The sequence below is a fragment of the Rhamphochromis sp. 'chilingali' genome, assembly GCF_963969265.1.
Source record: "Rhamphochromis sp. 'chilingali' genome assembly, chromosome: 16".
In the NCBI taxonomy this organism is placed as follows: Eukaryota; Metazoa; Chordata; class Actinopteri; order Cichliformes; family Cichlidae; genus Rhamphochromis; species Rhamphochromis sp. 'chilingali'.
Genome location: NC_137943.1, coordinates 1,304,748 through 1,328,640, shown reverse-complemented (window position 1 = coordinate 1,328,640; position 23,893 = coordinate 1,304,748). Strand labels below are relative to the sequence as shown.

The window sequence follows — 23,893 nt, the reverse complement described above, 5'->3', positions numbered from 1 at the left end:
ATACTAGCAAAGGTGCCTGACCAATTAAAAAAAATGTTTGTACTCAGTCGTTATTCCACTTCTTTTTTTAGGTCTGAAAGTTTTTTTATTAGCTCACAGTAACTTATAACACCCACAATCATGTGGTGAGAAGCACATGGTTTACAATTTTTATGAAGCAGAACCACAGCCTGTTGCAGAGGAGTGCAGAGGCAACTAGTCATGAAAATAAAGAAAAACCATTAAAGGCGTGTGGTAGTGCATATATCAGTGAAAGCTATCCAGTTCTGCGAGGAAAGGGGAATCATGGCGCTTACCTTCCATCCCATCTGCACCCATGAACCTCATCCACTGGATCGCAGTGTCTATGACCCATTTAAGAAAACGGGAAATAATGCAAGTGTTGCCTGGATGAAGATGAATTCTGCCAAGACTATGATCATGTATTATATTCCAGGGATTGTCGAGGCTGCTCTGCCTCCAGCTGCAACACCCAAAACCATTCCATCTGGTTTACAGTCCACAGATATTTCGCCCTTCAACACTGACATTTTTGAGAAGTGTAGCGATGCACCGTCACGAATCAAAGACCGCCCAGAACCAGGTCCATCACTAAGATCTGCAAGTTCCCAGCCATGCTGTCCTCCAACTCTCCTAGGGACTTATGACTTCCTTACTATTTATGTCCTGTCCTCTAGATGAACCTAGTACCTCAGGGTTGTCTACAGCTCAGACAGTCAATTCTTCAGGTATACGGCCATTTTCAAAACCAGGGCCAAGAAAAAAGACTGGCAGGATCAGGAAGAAGAGGCAGTCTGAAATGATCATCAGTACACCAGTATGGGATGTGGCTCAGGTGGTAGAGCAGATCAGCTACTGATTGGAAGGTTGGCGGTTTGATCCTGGGCTTCCCCAATCTGCATGCCAAATATCCTTGGTATTAGTTAGTGTTAGTATCCAAGATACTAACACCAAGTTGCCCTCTGATGTGTTCATCGGAGTTTGTTAGTTTGCACTTGAGTTTAGAAGTGCTTGTATGAATGGGTGAATGAGGCATGTTGTATACAGCACTTTGAGTACTCCGGGAGAGTAGAAAAGCGCTATGTAATCCCTGACAATTTAATGTCTTTAGCTATTCAGCGATGCCCGCATCATCAGCTGGCATTGTGTGGGAAATGGCCACTATTCTCTAAAAGTAATGACGGAGCGGTATGCGTTCACACCCAGTAAATTTGTCTTCTCATTTTGACTTGCAAACCTGTCTGAGTCTCATGCAGAGGTTTGCCAGCATCTGAGGTGTCGTATTACAGATTTTTCTGTCTCAGCGTGCTGTTGCACACTGTAATGCAGATACAGTCATTCTTTCACTGTTTGTCTAGCACAGTTGATATTCAAGAAAGAAACTGTGCAGAAGAGAAGATGGAAAAGCTGTGCATTTCTCAGTTTTAAATTGTATCTTTGAGGACTTTGTTACTAGTAGCCTGTCGCAAAAACACATAATTTGCTCACATTTCTTTAATCGAATCTATGGGGAAAAGGGGGCAGACCTAACAAAACAATTTAAAGAAGATAAAACAGTATCTGAAAGTCATGTCCTTAAGAAACAGATGAAAAGACAGTAAAGACAGTCTCAGTGGAAGCATTGCTGTCAAGGAGCCATTCTTAAAGAAGGGAAACATGGAGAAAATGCTGAGCTATGCCAAATTAAACAAGAACTGGACTGAAAATCAGTGGGAACAGGTCTGATGGTGGAGGGACTTCAAATGGGAAATTTATGGTTCAAACCTTCATCAATAGGTACGAAGCAGGTCAAGAGAAAGACACAACAGCCATCTGTAAAACATGGTGCATGGTGCAGACTCTACCATGGTTTTGGGCTGGATTTTAACCAGTAGTATTGGGAATATTACCAAAATTGATCAAATTACGAAGCAGAAAAGTACTGGCAGATTTTGATCCACCATACAAACCTTCTAAAAAGAAGAGAAAAGAAGAAGAAAAAAGTGCTATATAAGAATCCGTCCATTTACCATTTAAAACAAGCACTAATGCAAGTGGACCAGAAAATAACCAATATTACAAGAAAGAGTATCTCAGGAAAAAATCAAGGCGAGCAGAAGAAAAATAGAAATGTGCCCAAAAAAGTCTTAAAGTAACGCTGAAGATTCTGAGACAGCAGATGACAAAAACTTTTGCGTTGTCTGTCTGGATTTGTTAACTCAAAGCCGGAGGTAGTTTGGGTAAAATGTCCACCCAGCCTGCACTTTAAATCAAACCTATATGTTTGTCACACAGGTGCATTGTACTAACTGTTTGAGTATTTGTAGTGTCATGAAAGTTTGTTTAGTGAACTAATTTACACACTGATACCACAAGAGTGTGTTTGAGTTATGGCCAGTCACAGAGAGAGGCGGACGCTGTTCTTTCTTTTCAATAAACCACTTTTTTGAAGCATGTTCTCTGGTGTAATTTTAATGTTAACACATGAGATCTGTGGTATTCTTGCAGGTGTCATTCATAGTAAACAAACAGGATATTTTGTTTCAAAGTACAAAAATTCATTGAGTTACAGATGCTTAAGCACAATGTGTTACAACCACACATGGCTTTCCCTATATAGGAACCTATCCATTTACCATCTCTTTAAATAGAGACTTTGTTATATAAGTTGTATTTCACCAGTGTAAGTCAAATAAAGGTTCCCAACTAAAAGCACCCAGGATGTTTGCTTTGTTGTCTTTATATACATTTAGGAAAATATCTTCTTATTCAAGGAAAAGAGCCAAGACATGAAAAATACAGGTGGGTGGATGCTTTTGGAAAATATAGTAGATATCTGAGGAAACGAATCTAAGGCAGCTTGAAGGGTTAGACTGGCAGCGTGGCAGAATAACAAATTTACAGGATGTGTTTGGTAGCAGTGTGTGATATTCTGAAAATGTAATCTTGAATGGATATGAAACCTGACTGAGTGGTGATGAAGTTAGGAGCTGCAGCCATTATTTGTGTAATGGATTTACATATGTTAATGATATTCCTGGTTCTCCTTGTTATAGTGATGAAAGCGAATGCAGGCCACAGTCCTATTTTAGTGTTTGTTCATCTGGTTCATTACAGTTTTTTATATAGCACCAAATAATAGGACCAAATCAACAAACAGTTGCCTCAATAATCGAGAGAAAAGACCAACAATCAGACAATGTCCTACGAGCAAGCACCTGGCATCAATGGGGAGGAAAAAAACTCCCTTTTAAAAGGGTACTAGCTAAGAATTATGGGGAAATAGAAATTAGATGAATTGTAATAATTACTAATGATTAAATGTGAGTTTGGTGTGTAAATTTGCAAAAATAGAGTGGACTAAGAGTGAAGAAACTGATTTTGAGGTTTCTTCTGAAACTCAGCTGCTCCCTCCCTGAGCCTGGTTGTGCTGGAGGTTTCTTCCTGTTAAAAGGGAGTTTTTGCTCTCCACTGTCGATACATGCTTGCTCATGGGGGATTGTCAGATTGTTCAGATTTTCTTTCTAATATTGTAGGGTCTTTATTCTACAGTATTTATTTAAATAAAATCAATTCTAACATTAATATATAGAGGTGTATTACAATTTATGCCAAAAACATGAAGATGTATCATATCTGCAGTTGCCAATTAACAGTCTGTACTGGGAGTTTTCATCCTTTTTCGATGTGTCAAAAATATAATTCTCAGCTAATTGAACCTTGCACTCAAACTTAATTAAACTTTAATTGTTACTTATAATCATGTATGTAACTTTGTAATTTTAACATGTTGTCGCCTCTTGGCCAGGACTCCCTTGGAAAAGAGGTTTTTAATCTCAATGGGACTTTTCCTGGTAAAATAAAGGTTAATAATAAACTTAATATTTCTATCAGTTTTCTGTTGCTCAGTTAGGGAAATGGGATCGCAGAACATCATATAGACATTTTGAATGTGGCATTTACTGTGTCAGTAATTCTGTAGAAGTCAACAAAGAGGAGAGATCGTAGTCTGTCTAAAATGTGACTTGCCTTTTCAATGCATTGGTGGAACTTTAAAACATTGCAGATTTTCTGTACAGTTTGTATGAAGGTGAGCAAATTTCCACCAGCTCGTATGTCAATCAACGCCATACTTTGCTCTCATTGGCTTCACATGCTCCCCTGGAAGTTCTGCCACTTCCCTTCGAGCACAGTTGTTTCACATGTAGTTGCTCAAAGTCACTGCATGTTATTCACTTTCCGCAGCTTCTGATCACCACATCAATATGAGTTGCTTGACACCTGAGTCTGAAGCTCCGAGAATAGTGAGGGAGGTTAACCCCTTTTGGTTATAAAGGCAGCAGAAGTGAGCAAAAATGTCAGCGCGTGAGTTTTACATAATAGTGCATTAACCTGTTAATGTGGTTTCCTGATCTCCACGATCTCCTCCCTCTTGCACCCATCTTTGGGTGTTTAAGAGGTTAACAGAAGTTGCAATGATTTCTTGCTGGGACTGTAAGGTCACATTGTATTTGACTGCCCTCAGCTTGCCAACATAAGTTAAAAGTCTAGTTGTATGAGCACTGTGTAAACTTCACATCACTTTACCCAAATGAGTGAAATCTGTAATACCTTAGCAATAACACTGATAATAGAAATAATAATGCACCATTTGGAAGAGCCAGGTCTTAGATAGCTGAAGCCCCCTGCACTGCTGCTGAATGGTTTTGTTCTTTAATTGTATTTCATGAGTGAGTGTTTAAGAAGAAAAGATGTCTGCCATTCTTTTCTTCTTCTTCCTCTAGTCCATTTATCTGAGGACAGGGCTATTATTCTCTATTAGAAAGATTTTTGTCTCTGGAAAACAGCTCACACAAATACAGCTCACAGATAGTGCCTCGCCTGTCACCTCTGTTCATTTTAGATAAAAGCCATTGTATCCGGGCTTTTAATAATGTGTTGTATTATCCTGCCTTGTCTCTGCTCCCTCTTTGAAGACAGTCATTGTTGGAGTTGTTAGTCATCCAGATTTCGCTACCAGTGAGAAATGCAAGCAACATTATTCTGGCTCTATGAAATTATTAGACATGACCTATTTAAATTAGAACAAATATTTTGTTCCATTAGGAGCTGTTTGTTAGATTCATTGTTATGCTTAATGCTAATGATGCTAATGAGGTCATCAGTCCTTGGAATGTTTGTTTATTTTTAAAGGATTGCTGCAGCACTCTTGTAGAGTTGCTGGAGGTACAGTTTCATTGTTTTAGAACTTCTCACGTGATCATAAACTTTCTAAGAACCAGCTGGCTAGCTTTGCTCTGCTGCCTTGCTCATCTTTACAGTGAGTCGTGTCCCGTCGAGGTGTCGTGTGTTTATTGAGTAGCTGTTTGGTTTCTCCAGTACATACACTATGTTGCTTCGTTTGTGTTTGGGAGTTCTGTCCTTGGGATGAAAGAGTTCATTTACATGTATGTGCTCCTTTTCTTTCTGTTTCTGCCTTATTGGGATGGGCTTTTGCCCGGTGTTGCAGGGTCCTGATTGCTCCAAGTTTGTGTTTCAAAGGGTGATGGGAGTCAAAGAGTAGATGCTGGTCTGTGTGCGTGAGCTTCCAGTGAACGTAAATGTTGAGGCTTCCCGAGTCCTCAATGCGCTCAGCACAGTCCATAAATGGCAAACTATGGTCCTTTGTGTCTTCCCCGGTGAGCTTTATGTTTCTATCCACTGAGCTGATGTGAACAGTGAAAGATTCTACTTCTTGGGTTTTGATAGATTTTGATTTTAACCGCAGTGGCATCCACATATCTTTTGGTGGCTAGGTTCTGTCTGTTTGAAAGAGCCAAGAGCTGTACTTATCTATAGATACCCTTGTTGTGTTTAAAATATCTGGTTGTAAGTATGTGGTCTAACAGCATGTAAATCTAATGCAACTTGTTCTTTACAGTGGCCCTTTCTCTGATTTTTAGATATATATTCCTCTTGACTGTACATATTTCTCCTGTTTGCCATTTATTCCTGCTGTCAACTATTCATATTTTTATTCCAGCACAGTTACTGTGGAGCACCCACAATTTCATTGTACATGTACAGTGACAATAAAGGACTATTCTATTCTATTCTGTTCTGTTCTATTGTATTCAGGAGTAAAGTTCTCTTCTGTAAGGAGCTGGATGCTGTTGTCTTGTTGTGACAGTCTCCACTGCCTTGGTTAAAGATATGCAAGTGGAAATGTAGGCCTCATTAAAGGACACTCTGGTTTCATCTGGATCCAGTGATCCAGGTTTTAGGTCTGTAGAGTTTTTAATGGGGTGTGTTTTCCACCGGGGGCTGGGATGGTGGTGAGATGTTTGGAAATGTTGTAGGTGGATGAGTTTACTGCTAACAATGCACTTCTTGTGCTACATACTGGCAACCATGTGGTACTGAATCCCCCTTTCTAGAGTAGGTTTGTGAATGGCTGTGGAATTAAAGCACTGAAATTAATTTATTTATTTATAATAGGCTGACTCTTTATAATACACCCTGTCTATATACATGTGTGTCAACATGTATGGTTTGTATTGATAGCACAAATGAGATACTGCAGGGTTATTGAAAGGAGGCACTCTCTCCAGTGTTCATTTATTTTGTTTGAAAATGACTGAGTGCTGCGGAGAGGTGCGGCCCTACTACTTCCTCAGCAACTTTCTGTGGGCAGTCACTGAGGAAGTCCTAATCCAGAGGGAGATGGAGTGTAGGAGGCTGAAGTTGATTAAGTTTGTTACCAGTCTGTTAGGGATGAACAATGATGTGGGTTTTGTACATACTTCGGAAGCTTTCTGGGGGAAACACAACCTCTTGTTAGGAAAGATGGCATCCATTCCACTTTGGATGGAGCCGCTTAAATTTCTGGAAATCTGGCCAAATTTCTTAAACCACCTGAAAATATGACTATCCAGTGATTCCACACAGAGCACCTTGGGGCTCAATGTCTTGCCCAAGGATACTTTGGCATGCTGGATTAGTCAGGGTTCAAACCAGCAACCTCCCTGATGACCTCTCCTAGGCTATAGCCACTCCAGTTGCATTTGGACTTTTTTACTCAGTAAAACTTGATCACAAAAGTTTTGCAGAGTTGATGTTGAAACTGTTCGTGGAAACTTACACTCGCTTTGGTCCGTGCAGTTTCTGGTGCAGTTGCATTGTTATAGCATATTAAGACATTGGCACATAAAAAGAAACTAACACAGATGTCAAACACCTTTTTGTATGTATTTTGTATGTTCATTTCTATGTTTTTTCTCTCTTCAAAGTGTACTGAACATGAAGCAGGCCATTGTTCTGGGCCAGTACCTGGGAGCCTTCAACCTCATGGACACGTTCAGGGGGCGCTCCAGGAAACAGGAGTGACGGAGAGGAGAAGCACTTATGAAGAATACCTAAGATGGAAGGATGGATGCATTAAAATTAACATCAACAACAATTTAATTGTTAACCCTCGAATTAAGTGTTTGTTGGTGTAATATCAGGGAGCAGCACATCTCAGTATAACGAGCCTTGTGTTTTAAATCTCAGCTTCCCAAATGAATGAATGTGTTTTTAAATGTGTTTTTAAATTGCATTATTATTATTAGTGAATCATTGTCATTTTACAGTCTGTGATATAGTATTAACAGGAATACAAAGACCACTCATGGTGATCCTTTATATGTAGTTTTGTTAATGCATGCTAGTCCTCATAACTCTGCATCAAATGTGACGTTGTTGTGAATGTTTCCTGACATTTCTGAAATTGCCTTTGTGTAGATTGTTTAACACTGACAGTTTCCAGCGTAATTGTCAATTAAAAATGCTTATATGATGTTGCTACCAAATTTAGTGCATTAATAAAGAACATCCATTTACTAAGAGGCCTCTTCAGTGAACGTGCTATATTTAGAAACCTTTAAAAATGGCATCAGTTGAGTTTTTAAACAGGCACACCATGGACCTGAAAATGGGACCCCAGGAAAAGAGAGGCTGACGCATACATTTAGTTGTTCATGCTGTTTAGTGTTTACCAGCTGAAATACTTTCTCATCAAACACCAAGTGCCAGAGCTAAGCACTCAGGAACAATCAACCATGATAAAGGAATTTCTAAGACAATTTCTCACCCTGCTAAGGTTAATAGCTGTTGGTTCAGATTACTTAAAACTGCAGTTAGTTCAGGCTGGAAAAATCATTTTCTTTATTTAAGTACGTCTTTATTTGTAAGTAACTTTACAAAATGTTGAGGCATTAAATGTCGTGTGTTGAAGCAAAAACTTGAGACAAATCTTTGAAGTTGAGACTTCCAGCTTGTGCAGATGCACCAGTGACATTGAAATAAATGTGGTTTTGTGTAGGCCTGAAGCAACTCTTTCTAACTTTAACTGTAATATAACATAGCAGGAGCCATGAGCACGTGCAGCTCTACTTAAATCTGGTCTTTGATGTAACACGTGCATACATGTGTGTGTGTGTGCAATGCTACCACTCTCTGCACCCACCTAGTGTGTCAGATCTTGTAATTATGTCTTCATTCCACATATTTTACATAAAGGGCCATGGGTAAACACATGGCTCGGTTCTCTCCCTGTGATGCCCTCACGTCTTGTAAACTGTACAAGAACTCACCAATCTGCAGGTAAAATCCAATTTCAGATTTTTCTTTAAAAGTTCTGAAATTCTCTGATCCTCGCCTGCGTACAGTCGCCTTTTTATGAATTCGCTTTGGCATTTAAGGACATTCTGTGCTCAGTTTACCCAAAGCTATTGCATTGGCTAGTTACTAGTTGCTGTTTAATGATTACTTTAAATATGAATTAAAAATAGGAATATTTTCTGTCACAAACTTTCCACGTTCTCAGTCCGATCATTCTGGCAGCTGCCCAGATCCAACCCACTCGGGTCGATCGCTCTGTTCGGCAGCCTCATGTTGATCTAGAGAAACGTCTGCAGCAATTGTAGTGAAACTAATTGCATTTGCCCTTCTGCTCCTTCCTCCATTTACGGCAAACAGCGCTTGCATCAAGTCATTTGAAAGTGAGTTGTGTCTTAACCTTGTAAGCAGAAAGTGATCATTCATTCCTCCCTTCAATAGATCATATTATCCCTAAAAGCAACCAACGTAAAAGGGGGAAAATTAGTTCACGACACATTGCTCACCCCCAAAATTACAAGAAAAAACTCATAATCATGCATCAAGGAGCTCTGGGCTGCCCCCACACCTTATTGGAGGGAGCCTGTTTATAAGTGGATCGTTGTTCGAGTGTGTGTGTGTGTGTGTTTGTTTGTTTGTGACTCAGAGGTGGTTAGAGTGTTCTGAGGCCTCTCACATAGAGCTAGCTCGAAAATAAATGCATGGATGTGATCCAATGGATGTGAGAGGAGATGGGGCGGAAAAAGCAAGATATATAGATAACAGACAGTATTATTATTGATGACAATGAAACAGTTAAACTATCTGAAACCTGGCTCACAAGAACAATTACTGACAAACACATCGCATTAACGGGTTACAATCTTCTCCACTGCGACCGCCCAGTGTTTCAATTTATGTAAAAAACAAATTCCATGTTACTGTCCAATCATCAGTAACTGTTTGTAAACACATTGCAAGTTCTAACTTTACAAGGGCTATTTTATCACCATTGTGGGCTGTTATAGACGCCCCTCAGCTAGTAGTGAGGCTTTAATTTCACTTAGTGGAAAAACGATCTACTTTAGATTTTAATGAAATTATCCTGACCGGAGATTTCAACTGGGACTGGTCGTCTTCTGCCTCAGTTTTAAATCTATGTGTGACTGATATAATCTCACACAACTAATTTATAGCACAAATCTTAAATACCTGGAAAAGTTGTCACTTATTGATTTATTTTTAACTAACATGCCACATAAACATTCTCACACTGGTGCAAATGAGATCAGTGACCACTGCGTGGTAGCTGTACTCCGACACTCCTAAAATCAAGACCACAAATAGTTTTTAAACAAGATTTTAAGCATTTCTTTGAGTAAGCTTCTCTTTTTTAAATCAAAAGTAAAAATAAAGAGTAAAAATACAGAAACAATCCTTTGTTTTCTCCTCAGCTCTCCAGTCTCCTCAAAAAAAGGGGTGCTGCCTGGGCTCAGGCCAGAAAAACTCAATCTGAAGTGGATTGGCTGATTTTTAGACAGCTCAGTGACTGGATGAAGGAGAGAAGTAACGTCGGCTACCCACACACGTTTCACCCAGAGAGCTGCTGCACTTCCGATACCAACGTGTTCACCTTTGAAACACAGACCAACGGTCCGGTGTTTGGAGAGGACAGGGAAGGCCGAGGACCAGGACGAGATTCCGGTCTTGACAGATGGCGAGCCAACCACTTTCAGGACAAATCACTACCACAAAGAAGATACACACATCCACACTCATACATTACATTTACAAGGACCTTTGACGTCAGCTGTTGCTAACATAACTAAATTCTTTAAAGGGCCCCAATGAATACTTTTTAGTTTGTTTGAGTGTGCACACTCTTCATTTCACACTCTAAGCTCTAAATGATTGATTTTGTAATTTTATCATCAGAGCCGCATCCATCTGGACACTCGGGTGACGAGAGGTTCTGAGCTTTCAACTGATCACCATCTGGTGGTGAATTGGATCAGGTGGTGGGGGAGGATGCTGAACAGCCCTGGCGTGCCTAAAGGTATAGCGATGGTGTGCTGGGAGCACCTGGCAGAGGCCCTGGTCCACGAGATCTTCAACTTCCACCTCCAGCAGAGCATCAACAGGATTTTGAGGGGGACTGGGGACATTGAGTCCGAATCGACCATTTTCAGCACCTCCATAGTCAATCAGGCAGTTAAACAACAAATTAGTGGCAGGGCCCCTGGGGTGGACGAGTTCCTGAAGGCTCTGGATGTTGTAGGGCTGTCATGCCAGAGGGGCCGATGGCGCGATATGGCAGCCTGGCTTCTGTCAGTCTGCCCCAGGGCAGCTGTTGCTACAACTGTAGCTGCCTCCACCAGTGTGTGAATGTGAGAGTGAATGAATAGTGGCATTGTACAGAGCATTGGGTGCCTTGAAAAGCGCTATATAAATTCCATCCATTATTATTATTATTATGGTTGACACACCTCTACAATGTTGCGTGGAGATAAGGGGCAGTACCTCTGGATTGGCAGACTGGGGTGGTGATTCCCATCTTTAAGAAAGGGGGCCAGAGGGTGTATTTCCACTATACACACTCCTCAGCATCCCCTGGAAGATATATGTCAGGATTCTGGAAATGAGAGTCTGTCTATCAGTCGAACCTCAAATACAGGAGGAACAATGCGGTTTTCTATCTGGTCGTGGAACACTGGACCAGCTCTTTACCCTCTCGAGAATACTTGAGGGTGCATGGGAGTAACAACCAGTTACTGCACAACTAGTCCATGTCTTTGTGGACTTGGAGAAGGTATTCGACCTCATCAGAAATCTCATATCTATTTTTTGGAGATGAAGTGTTTCTGTTTGCGTCATCGGGTGATCGCCTCTAGCTCGCACTGGAACGGTTCACAGCCGAGTATGAAGTGGTGGGAATGAGAATCAGCACCTCCAAATATGAGGCCATGGTCCTCAGCTGGAAAAGGGTGGAGTGCCCAATCCGGGTCAAGGACGAGTTCCTGCCCCAAGTGGAGGAGTTTAAGTATCTCAGGGTCTTGTTCACGAGTGTGGAAAGAAGGTGGCGGGAGATCGACAAACGGATTGGTGCTGCGGCTGCAGTGATTTGGACGCTGTACCGGTTCGTCGTGGTGAAGAGAGAATTGAGCGTAAAAAAAAGAAGCTCTCAATTTAGCGGTTGGACTCAGGTGCAGACCAGCTGAACTAGAGTTAAAGTCACAAGTTTATCTTTGAATAAATCCCAGCCCCAGTGTACTGGGGCTGGGATTTCCAGGGGTCCAGGGAGAAAGGGAAGAGGGTCCAAACACACTCCGCTCATTCACTCCTCTCACTCCTCTCACATTTGTCTTCAGCACCCACACCCACTCCACGCCACGCTAAACTAAGAAATCACACAAGAAACAGAGCTTACCAGAGCTGAGCTGACGAGTGTTACTCAACAATCCAGCGAAGACGCGTGGCTGTGTTTCTGTCAGGCAAACTATCCTGGAAATATCACCCTCTCAGGTGGGTTTTGGCTCCACCCCCATGAGAGCATATAACTAATAGGTGGTCACAGTACTATTTTAGCTCAACAGTGTGTTATCACTAATAAGTTACACCACATATAAAATGACAGAGGCCCAATATTAAATATGTGTTTCAACTCAAGCAAAGACAGTGAAAGTTTTAAAACACACCTCGGCAGCTTCTGTGTATGAACAAAGATGCTCATCGTGAGTTATATAAGTCATAATCTGATCACGTTCAGAACATATAAAATGGGGAGTCTGCAGCTTAGATGGACTACTACTGCCATCATATGGACTACTTGTTAATAGCTGTTTGATAAAACACTTGATGTTGTTGGAGTTTTCAAAGCAGAAAACTGACCTGTACTTTAAAGAGAATTTGATAGAAGTATTTCCTGATAGGCATTATTATTTGTACTTCTGATATCAGGTTGTTAAAGCAGACAAGACAGCCCACGATGCTGATGACATTTATGAGACATTCTTAATAGGACATATGGTCTCACTTTACAGTAGGACTCCTGTTATAGAAAGCTAATAAATAGTTTATATATATGTTATTAATGAATCTGCAAACAGTTTTTCATAAGTGTTTACTATTCATTATTTAAGGGCAAAAGATAGAAAAATCTGACTAGTTTCTTGCCAAATAGTGAACCGAATCTGTTCACCTATATACTTCATCTAGAGTTGCTATATTAAACATTTCAGAGTAAGCTACTACCTTCTAGGCACAATAAGCATTTTTCAACATATTTTTTTAGCATATACTTTATCACTGCCATATAAATATCCAGAACTATCAAAGGGAGCTATGTTGTAAAGTGTGTAACGTGTGAAACATTATACCTTTTATTAAATCAAATTAAATCACTTTTATTGTCACATCACATGTGCAGGTACACTGGTACAGTACATGTGAGTGAAATTCTTGAGTGCGAGCTTCACAGCAACAGAGGTGTGCAAAAAATACAATAACATAAAACAAGCAAAAATATAAGATTGGCTAAATCTGAGAGTAATAAATATATGTACAATATAAGCGTGTATGCATTACTGGATGTGTTTACGGTCAAGGACGGCTACAAGGCACAATCCCGCCCCCCGTTTGGCAAATCTGATCACGCCGCCATCTTCCTCATGCCAAAATACAAACAAAGGCTGAAACAGGAAGTTCCGGTTCAGAGGAAGGTCGCGCACTGGACGGATCAATCGGTGGCCGCGTTACAGGACGCACTCGATGACGCAGACTGGGGCATGTTCAGAAACAGCTCCGACGATGACGTCAACGTGTTTACGGAAGCGGTTGTGGGATTCATCGGGAAACTAGCGGATGATACCGTGGAGACAAAGACTATCACAACGTTTCCCAACCAGAAGCCGTGGGTGGATAAAACCATCCGCGACGCTCTGAGATCCCGCACCGCTGCCTACAACACGGGACTCATGACGGGGGACATGGACCCGTACAAAGCCGCGTCATATAACGTGCGGAGGGCGGTGAAAGAGGCGAAGCAGCGCTACGGGAGGAAACTAGAGTCACAACTCCAACAGAGTGACTCTAGGAGCCTGTGGCGGGGACTAAGGACAATAACGGACTATAAAGCACCAACAACCGGTATGACGAACGCGGCCGTGACTCTGGCAGACGAGCTGAACACTTTCTATGCTCGCTTCGAGGCTGCAGCTAAGGTCTCCAACAATGCTTGTGTTAGCGGCGCTAACGGCTGCAGACAGGAAGATACTGCCAGCACCGGAAACGTGCTCGTCATCTCCGAGCATGAAGTAAGGAGAGCCTTCAAGAGAGTGAACACCAGGAAAGCAGCAGGACCAGACGGCATCCCAGGTCGTATCCTAAGAGACTGCGCATACCAGCTAGCTCCTGTGTTCACTGAGATATTCAACATCTCTTTATCTCAGTCGGTGATCCCCACATGCTTCAAAGAGTCCATCATTGTTCCTGTCCCGAAGAAACCCCACCCTGCTTCTCTCAATGACTATCGCCCTGTAGCCCTCACCTCAGTAGTGATGAAGTGCTTTGAACGCCTGGTCAGAGACTTCATCATTTCACTACCAGACACACTGGACCCACTACAGTTCGCTTACCGTCCAAATCGTTCCACAGACGATGCCATCTCTCATCTCCTCCACACATCACTCACTCACTTGGACACTAGAAGGGGGAATTATGTTAAAATGAGATGAGACAAACTATAGGACAGAGGTGCAACAACTAGAGTCATGGTGCCACGACAATAACTTGGTCTTAAACACCAAAAAGACCAAGGAGATCATTGTAGATTTCCGGAAGAGGGGTCATAACAACCATCTGCCTCTCTTCATTGGCAGTGAGGCGGTGGAGAGGGTGAGCAGTTTTAAATTCTTGGGGGTAACTGTGACCGAGGACCTGTCCTGGGGCAACCATATCACCTCAGTTGTACGGAAGGCCCAACAGCGCCTCTACTACCTGAGGAGACTGCGGAGCGCACACATTCCCAGATCTCTGATGTTGAACTTCTACAACTGTGCCATCAGCAGCGTTCTGACGTATGGATTTCTAGTGTGGTTCCCCAGCTGCACCAAGGCCGATCAGCAAGCACTCCAGCGGGTGGTGAAAGAAGCTGGCAGAATTATTGGAACAAGTCTGCCAGAGATCAGTAATATCTTCCCCACTCGCTGTCTGAGGAGGGTGCACAGTATCCTGCGGGACCAACATCACCCTGCGCGCCACCTTTTCCATCTGCTGCCCTCAGGGAGAAGGTACAGGTCTATACAGGCCAGAACATCCAGACTGGCCAACAGCCTGTATCCACAGGCTGTGAGGCTCCTGAACTCTCTGCCCCCCTCTCACGGACAATAACCATATCCAACTTCTTAATAGCAATGAACTGGTCTGCATTGGTGCATCATATCTTTATTCTCTTCCCCCTCCTGCCCCCCCCCCCCCTCTTTCTTAAATAGATAACTATCATATCTGATATCATATCTCACAGTACAATAATATTGAATGGGTTGCATTGTTGTATTTTGTCATGTTTCTCAGGTCTTTGTCTGAATTTCTACGAACATTATTGCTAAGGATTGTCTTATTGCATTGGAGTCACACTGGGTTAAATATGTACACTTGGGTTTTAAGGGGTATTTATTATTTTCTTCTTTTTTTTGGGTTGTATGGAAGCCCCAAACGCAATTTCATTGTTCTTGACAATGACAATAAATAAATAAATACTAAATACTAAAATACTAAAATGCTCTTCATAGACTACAGCTCTGCATTTAACACCATAATTCCCTCCACACTCACCACCAAGCTGGAGCATCTGGGACTCAGCTCATCTATGTGTCTGTGGATCTCCAACTTCCTAACTGGCAGACCACAGGCAGTAAGGATGGGCGGACATGTCTCAGCCTCCACCACTCTCAGCACTGGAGCCCCCCAGGGGTGTGTTCTGAGCCCCCTGCTGTACTCTTTGTACACATATGACTGTGTGGCCACTACCAGCTCCACCACCATCATCAAGTTTGCTGACGACACCGTCGTGGTGGGCCTGATCTCTGATAACAACGAGACGGCCTACCTGAAGGAGATTAGGAATCTGGAGAACTGGTGCCAGAGGAACAACCTCCTTCTAAACGTCAGTAAGACAAAGGAGCTGATAGTGGACTTCAGCACTAAGCAGGAGAGGAACTACCAGACCCCCGTCATCAACGAGTGCCCAGTGGAGAGAGTGGACAGCTTCAAATACCTCGGAGTTCACATCACGCAGGACCTGTCATGGTCCTGTCACATCAACACCGTGGTGAAAAAGGCCCGACAGCGTCTCTACCACCTCAGACGCTTGAGAGACTTCCAACTGCCCTCCAAGGTGCTCAGGAACTTTTACTCCTGCACCATAGAGAGCATCCTGGCGGGAAACATCTTAACCTGGTTCGGGAACAGCACCATGCAGGACAGACGAGCTCTACAGAGGGTTGTGCGGTCAGCTGAGCGCACCATCCGCTCCGAGCTCCCTGACCTGCACTCAATCTACAGCAGGCGGTGCTGGACCAAGGCCAGGAAGATGGTGAAGGACCTCAGCCATCCCAACAACAGACTGTTCTCTCTGTTGAGGTCAGGAAAGCGATTCCGCTCCCTGAAGACCAACACAGAGAGACTGAGGAGGAGCTTCTTCCTGCAGGCGATACGGTCTCTCAATCACACCACCACACAGTACTGACCCACACATACAGTTCTTACACACACACTGGACTTTCTGGACTTTGGTTTTGCACAACACTGGTCACTATATTCTTCATTTCCGGTTAATACTTGTACAGCTGCTGTTATTGTGTATATATTTATTTATATTTATATTTCTTCATACATTCTTATATAGTTCTATATTGTGTATTTTGTTGTACAGTTATTTTATTTTCAACTTTAATTTATATATTTATCTTTATCTTATTCTTCCCAGTTAAATTTACCCTTCATTCTAATTTGTGTTGTACAGTTATTTCATTTTTAACCTTAATTTATATTTTATTCCTTCCTAGTTAAATTTACCCTTTTTAATTTTTCATATTTATTTCCTATCTTATTCATAGCCTTTTCCTTTTTTGTTTTCTTTAGGTCACGAGCAGTTGTCCAAGCATTTCACTACATATCGTACTGTGTATGACTGTGTACGTGACAAATAAAATTTGAATTTGAATTTGAAATTTACTAAATACGTATATCTACTTGTGTGTATGTGTGTGTGTGTGTGTGTGTGTGTGTGTGTGTGTGTGTGTGTGTGTGTGTATGTGTGTGTGTGTGTGTGTACACATATTTTACAAATTAAATAGAGTAAACAATAAAATAAAATATATAAAATATACAGAGTGAGACATGTGCAAAACAGTGGCGTTACTGTACAGTATGGAGTGCATAATGTTAAAGTTCCAGCAGTGAAGCTGAGGTGTCTATGACGTGTTCAGCAGTCTGATGGCCTGATGGAAAAAGCTGTCTCTCAGTCTGCTGGTTCGGGACCGGATGCTGCAGAACCTCCTTCCTGATGGAAGTAGTCTGAACAGTTTATGGCTGGGGTGACTGGAGTCCTTGATGATCCTCCCCGCTTTCCTCAGGCACCGCTTTCTGTAGATGTCCTGGAGGGAGGGAAGCTCACCCCCAATTATCCTTTCGACCCACCGCACTACTCTCTGGAGAGCTTTGTGGTTGTAAGCGGTGCTGTTGCCGTACCAGGTGGTGATGCATCCAGTGAGGATGCTCTCAATGGCACAGTGATAGAAGGTCCTGAGGATGCGGGGGCTCATGCCGAATCTTTTCAGTCTCCTGAGAAAGAAGAGGCGCTGCTGCGCCTTCTTCACTGTTTTGTTTGTGTGTACTGACCACGTAAGATCCTCAGCCAGGTGTACGCCAAGGAACCGGAAGCTGCTCACTCTCTCCACAGCAGCGCCGTTGATGGTGATGGGGGTGTGTACTTCTCTGCACCTCCGGAAGTCCACTATCAACTCCTTTGTCTTTGCGACGTTGAGGGTGAGATGGTTGTCTTGACACCAGTGCGTCAGGGCGCTGACCTCCTCCCTTTAAGCCGTCTCGTCACCATTGGTGATAAGACCCACCACTGTAGTGTCGTCCGCAAACTTCACAATGATGTTGGCGCTGTTAGTGGCTGTGCAGTCGTAGGTGTAGAGTGAGTACAGGAGAGGGCTCAGTACACACCCCTGTGGAGCACCAGTGTTCAGTGTGATGGGGGATGAGGTGATGCTGCCCAGTCTGACCACCTGGCGTCTGTCAGACAGGAAGCTAAGGATCCAGCTGCAGAGGGAGCTGCTCAGTCCTAGATCCTGCAGTTTCCTGTCCAGCTTCGAGGGAACGATGGTATTGAATGCTGAGCTGTAATCTACAAACAGCATTCTCACATACGTGTCTCTCTTCTCCAGGTGTGACAGGGCAGTGTGTAGTGTCAGGGCTATGGCATCATCAGTGGACCTGTTGTGGCGGTATGCAAACTGTAGAGGGTCCAGTGAGTCGGGTAGTGCAGAGCAGATGAAGTCCCTGACCAGCTTCTCGAAGCATTTGCTCACGATGGGGGTCAGGGCTACAGGTCGCCAGTCGTTCAATGAGGAGATGGTGGAGGATTTGGGTACAGGGACGACGGTGGCCATTTTGAAGCAGGCTGGGACTACAGACAGAGAGAGGGAAAGGTTGAAGATGTGCGTGAACACTCCAGCCAGCTGAGCCGCGCATGACTTGAGGACGCGGCCGGGAATCCCGTACAGAGAGAGGCCGTGGTCTGCGGTGTGCTGGTTTTCCCTCTAAAGTCTGCGATCGTGTTTAGTCCCTGCCACATACTCCGAGGGTTGTCAAACTGTTGCTCCACCCTGTCCCTGTGCTCACGTTTGGCTGCTTTGATCGTCTTCTGGAGTTGGTAATGTGCGTGTTTGTAGTCCGATGTGTTCACGGAGGCAAAGGCGGTGCTCTGTGCCGCGCGAACATCTCCGTTAATCCAGGGTTTTTGATTTGGGAAGGATTTAACTGTTCTGGATTCATCGCTGCCTTGAATTGCAGCCTCACATCACTTATCAAAGCTAGAACTGCCTCTCCACTCGGCCTGTTGGACAGTAGCTCCTGATAAACATTTGGAACTGCAAGAAAAGCTCCTCAGCTGATGAAGTGGACACAGTGTTTCTGTTCATCACATGCTTCTGAAAATCTTTCGCCATGTCTTTGGAAATGTCTTGAAGAGGGATTTGTATTGCTGCACATTGTCACCTTGCGTCTGGACAAATCTCTCTCTCTCTCTCTCTCTCTCTCTCTCTCTCTCTATATATATATATATATATATATATATATATATATATATATATATATATATATATATATATATATATATATATATATATGGCTGCAGGACCATAAAAATCTGTCCCCACAATCAAAGGATGCTTCAGGTGGGAGCTCACTGCAGCTTGTACTTGATGCGTTTTGCCATTCTATTTCATTTGTAGTGGCTCTATGGGATATTTGTGTATGTGTACTTGTCTATCCCCATGTCCCTATACACACCTCAACTCCACCCACTCTAAAGCCAGTGGCTGATGCTCCATGATGATGGCACACAGTGGTGAAGCGTCCTGGAGCAGACTCCACAGAGCTGGAACTAGCTGCCTCCCAGCCGTTGGTCATAGGTGCTCTGATGCCTCCCTGGGCGCGCCGACAGGTAATCCATGGCCCGCATCATGTCCAAGCTGGCCTATTGGTGGCAGTGGACCCACTCTGTGGTGTCTGAGGGGGTTCCCCAATGAATTGTTTGTTCACCACCTGCTCCAGTGATGTGAGCCTTCAGTGGGGTCATGTTGTAGCCACCATGTTGTTGTGTCAAAGAGCCGCTTGTCATAGGCAAACGTCCAGTTCTCAATCAATGCTGGTGATCATCCTCCGTCCCGGAGTCTAAGCAGTCCACTACTGCTCAGCGGACATCTTCAAAGCTGCTCCTTGCTGCTATGAGCCATTGGAGAGCTGCCGTGGCAGTGATGGACCACTGCCTGCTGCCACTGCATGGCCTACAGCTTGGCCACCATCTGGCCCAGCGCCTCAACTGGCTGGGCCGGTTGAGGGTCCACCATACCATGGCACGGCACTGTTTTGGCACCACTGTGATAGAACAAGGAACCTTGCAGATAGTGTTGCAAGATGAATGAACTTTTATCTGCACAATTTCTCCTTGCAGCAGATTTTCAGCTACACACCACATCCTGAACCCACTGCTCCACCCCTGCCCTGTAGCTATGCCACAAACCACACCCCGCCACAGAGGTCTAAACACCAGCTCTGCTGCACTGAAACCTGTGGACCTTTCTCACAGCATTGGGAAGACAATTGGCAACCCCTCATCCCACTCTCTTCTTATCTCAAGGCAAAATTTCCTCATCATGGACTTTTGAAGCATTTGACAAAAATGCTCAAGTGCCTCAGGATGGATTCTGTGACTCACTGGATTGTTGATGCTTGATGGATGATCGTGACTTTTAGGACTGAACATTTTAGATATGAATCTGAATCCTTGGTCAGTTTGAATGGACTTTGGCGAAATAAAAACTGAGAAAAAATGCTTTGATTTTGAAAGTGGAATAGCCTCGGAGAAGTGTGTGGGAGCGCACATTAGCGGACCTACACAGTCAGGAGTAAATGGCTAAAAGGTGACATATGTGGAAAGAGCAGCAGTACCTGGTTCTGTCCCCTTTTCATTGATATAAACACGAGGACCTTCAGCACTTGGGTTTGCAGTCGACAGATACAGGGAGTGCAGAATTATTAGGCAAATGAGTATTTTGTCCACATCATCCTCTTCATGCATGTTGTCTTACTCCAAGCTGTGTAGGCTCTAAAACCTACTACCAATTAAGCATATTAGGTGATGTGCATCTCTGTAATGAGAAGGGGTGTGGTCTAATGACATCAACACCCTATATCAGGTGTGCATAATTATTAGGCAACGTCCTTTCCTTTGGCAAAATGGGTCAAAAGAAGGACTTGACAGGCTCAGAAAAGTCAAAAACAGTGAGATATCTTGCAGAGGGATGCAGCAGTCTCAAAATTGCAAAGCTTCTGAAGCGTGATCATCGAACAATCGAGCGTTTCATTCAAAATAGTCAACAGGGTCGCAAGAAGCGTGTGGAAAAACCAAGGCGCAAAATAACTGCCCATGAACTGAGAAAAGTCAAGCGTGCAGCTGCCAAGATGCCACTTGCCACCAGTTTGGCCATATTTCAGAGCTGCAACATCACTGGAGTGCCCAAAAGCACAAGGTGTGCAATACTCAGAGACATGGCCAAGGTAAGAAAGGCTGAAAGATGACCACCACTGAACAAGACACACAAGCTGAAACGTCAAGACTGGGCCAAGAAATATCTCAAGACTGGTTTTTCTAAGGTTTTATGGACTGATGAAATGAGAGTGAGTCTTGATGGGCCAGATGGATGGGCCCGTGGCTGGATTGGTAAAGGGCAGAGAGCTCCAGTCCGACTCAGACGCCAGCAAGGTGGAGGTGGAGTACTGGTTTGGGCTGGTATCATCAAAGATGAGCTTGTGGGGCCTTTTCGGGTTGAGGATGGAGTCAAGCTCAACTCCCAGTCCTACTGCCAGTTTCTGGAAGACACCTTCTTCAAGCAGTGGTACAGGAAGAAGTCTGCATCCTTCAAGAAAAACATGATTTTCATGCAGGACAATGCTCCATCACACGCGTCCAAGTACTCCACAGCGTGGCTGCAAGAAAGGGTATAAAAGAAGGAAAACTAATGACATGGCCTCCTTGTTCACCTGATCTGAACCCCATTGAGAACCTGTGGTCCATCATCAAATGTGAGATTTACAAGGAGGGAAAACAGTACACCTCTCTGAACAGTGTCTGGGAGGCTGTGGTTGCTGCTGCACGCAATGTTGATGGTGAACAGATCAAAACACTGACAGAATCCATGGATGGCAGGCTTTTGAGTGTCCTTGCAAAGAAAGGTGGCTATATTGGTCGCTGATTTGTTTTTGTTTTGTTTTTGAATGTCAGAAATGTATATTTGTGAATGTGGAGATGTTATATTGGTGTCACTGGTAAAAATAAATAATTGAAATGGGTATATATATTTTTTTTGTTAAGTTGCCTAATAATTATGCACAGTAATAGTCACCTGCACACACAGATATCCCCCTAAAATAGCTAAAACTAAAAACAAACTAAAAACTACTTCCAAAAACATTCAGCTTTGATATTAATGAGTTTTTTGGGTTCATTGAGAACATGGTTGTTGTTCAATAATAACATTATTCCTCAAAAATACAACTTGCCTAATAATTCTGCACTCCCTGTATTTAGCCATATATATACTGTGCTTGTGTCATATCTGTCCTTTCAATTTTAATAGCATTTTAGTTTTCACCCAGTCATTCTCACTATTTACACCCCATACACCCATATACACCAACACATGCACCCAATGGGCTACTTTTAACACAGACAAGCGGGGAAGTGGTCTCCTGCACCCTGTCTGGGGCTGGGGTTTGTGGTAATCCCCTGATTACACAGAACTACTATAGGTAATTGAGTGGTACTTAGAAACTTAGAATTATTACGTTCTTGTTTCCCTCCTTGTTACCCTACTTTTACCACTTTATCACCAAGCTGTAATCTGAACATTATAGAATTCATTTTGAAATCGTATTACTGACTTTTAAAGCTCTGACTCGGGACGCTCCTGTCTGAGTCTGTGATCTTTTAGAACCCCAGATTCTGTCTGGGTTTATCTGGAACAAAAAAACACCCAGAATACGCAAGACATATCTTCAAAGACCGAAAAAGATGGGGGGGATGGCTTTACCAAACTTTATGTTCTATTATTGGGCATGTAATATTCGTATTCTCAGGTATTGGCTACAGGGGGAAGACACGAATAATGCCCCGGCCTGGCTCAGTTTGGAGACTTCTTCCTGTGTCTCAGCCTCTTTACCAGCCCTGATTTATGCCCAAAAGCAGCTTTCGAGTACAGGCTCTTATAATAACTCTATTGTCAAAGTTACCTTGAAAATATGGTATCAATTTCGTCGTTATTTTAAGTTGACCTTTTTTCCCCTTCAATCACCCATCTTGAAAAATCCCTCTTTTCAGCCTTCGTTAGCTGATGGTGCTTTTTATTTGTGGGCCTCTTTGGGTATCAGGTCTTTTTCTGATCTGTACATTCAGAATACATTTGCCTCCTTTGAACAGCTCTCATTGAAATTTGGCCTTCCAAAAAGTCACTTTTTTCGCTATTTACAAATCCGGAGTTTTGTTAAGGAGAAATCCTCTCAGTTCCCATCTAGACCTTCTTATCATGACTTTGATAACCTTCTATTGCCTCCGCCCTCATTACAGGGCCTGATCTCCTGTTTGTATGGGAGAATATGTTCCTTTGGCAACTCTTCAATCTCGGCTATTAAATTGGCATGGGAGCAGGATCTGGGGTGTGTGATTCAGGATGACTCTTGGGATAAAATTCTTTACCGGGTCCATGGCTCCTCATTCTGTGCCAAACATGGGCTGATTCAATGTAAGATTCTGCACCGTGTACATTGGACTAAGGCCAGACTAGCTCAAATATACCCCAATCTTAGCCCTGACTGCGACCGTTGTCATCAAACACCTGCCTCTTTAATGCATATGTTTTGGTCATGTTCATCCCTCAAACAATACTGGATTAATATTTTCTTGATTTTATCTAAGATCATCCAGCTAACCCTCCAACCTGTGCCCTTAACTGCTTTGTTTGGGGTTCTTCCTGATTCAGTTGCCTTGCCGACGCCTCAAGCGGATCTGGTCGCATTTCTCACCTTATTGGCAAGACGCAGAATATTGCTATGTTGGAAGTCCCCTTCTGCCCCATCCTGGGAAATCTGGATCAGAGACGTTCTGCATTTTAGCAAACTCGAAAAGATTAAATTCACCCTGCGCGGGTCTACGGCCAAATTTTTTAAGACCTGGCAACCCTTTTTTGATCATGTTCAGACTTTGCGGTCTCGCAATGCTCCCAATTAGCCAGCTCAGACTTTATCATATTTTATTTTTTCTTATCTTATGTTCAAGTAAGAGGCCTAAGTTTAAGTATATGGATTCTATTGTGCCTGCGTTCTATGATGGTATTTATTTAACTACTTTATACATATTTCTTTTCTCTAACAGAATTGATTTATCCCTATAACTAAGCTGACCATTTATCATGTGTGGGTTTATTTTTTATTTTTTTTTTGTGTCTGTGTGGAG

General features: G+C 43.1%; 1 protein-coding gene across 2 annotated transcripts in view; it reads left to right on the top strand.

The window, feature by feature from the left end:
• Positions 1-7,838, top strand: part of LOC308383861 (epidermal retinol dehydrogenase 2-like) — a 30,771-nt gene extending 22,933 nt beyond the window's left edge. For both annotated transcript variants that reach the window (XM_080862025.1, XM_080862024.1), the window contains exon 7: positions 7,248-7,838. In XM_080862025.1, the coding sequence (XP_080718151.1) occupies positions 7,248-7,344 (97 nt within the window). In that variant the 3' untranslated portion in view covers positions 7,345-7,838. The remainder of the gene's footprint in view (positions 1-7,247) is intronic.
• Positions 7,839-23,893: the final 16,055 nt, after the last annotated feature.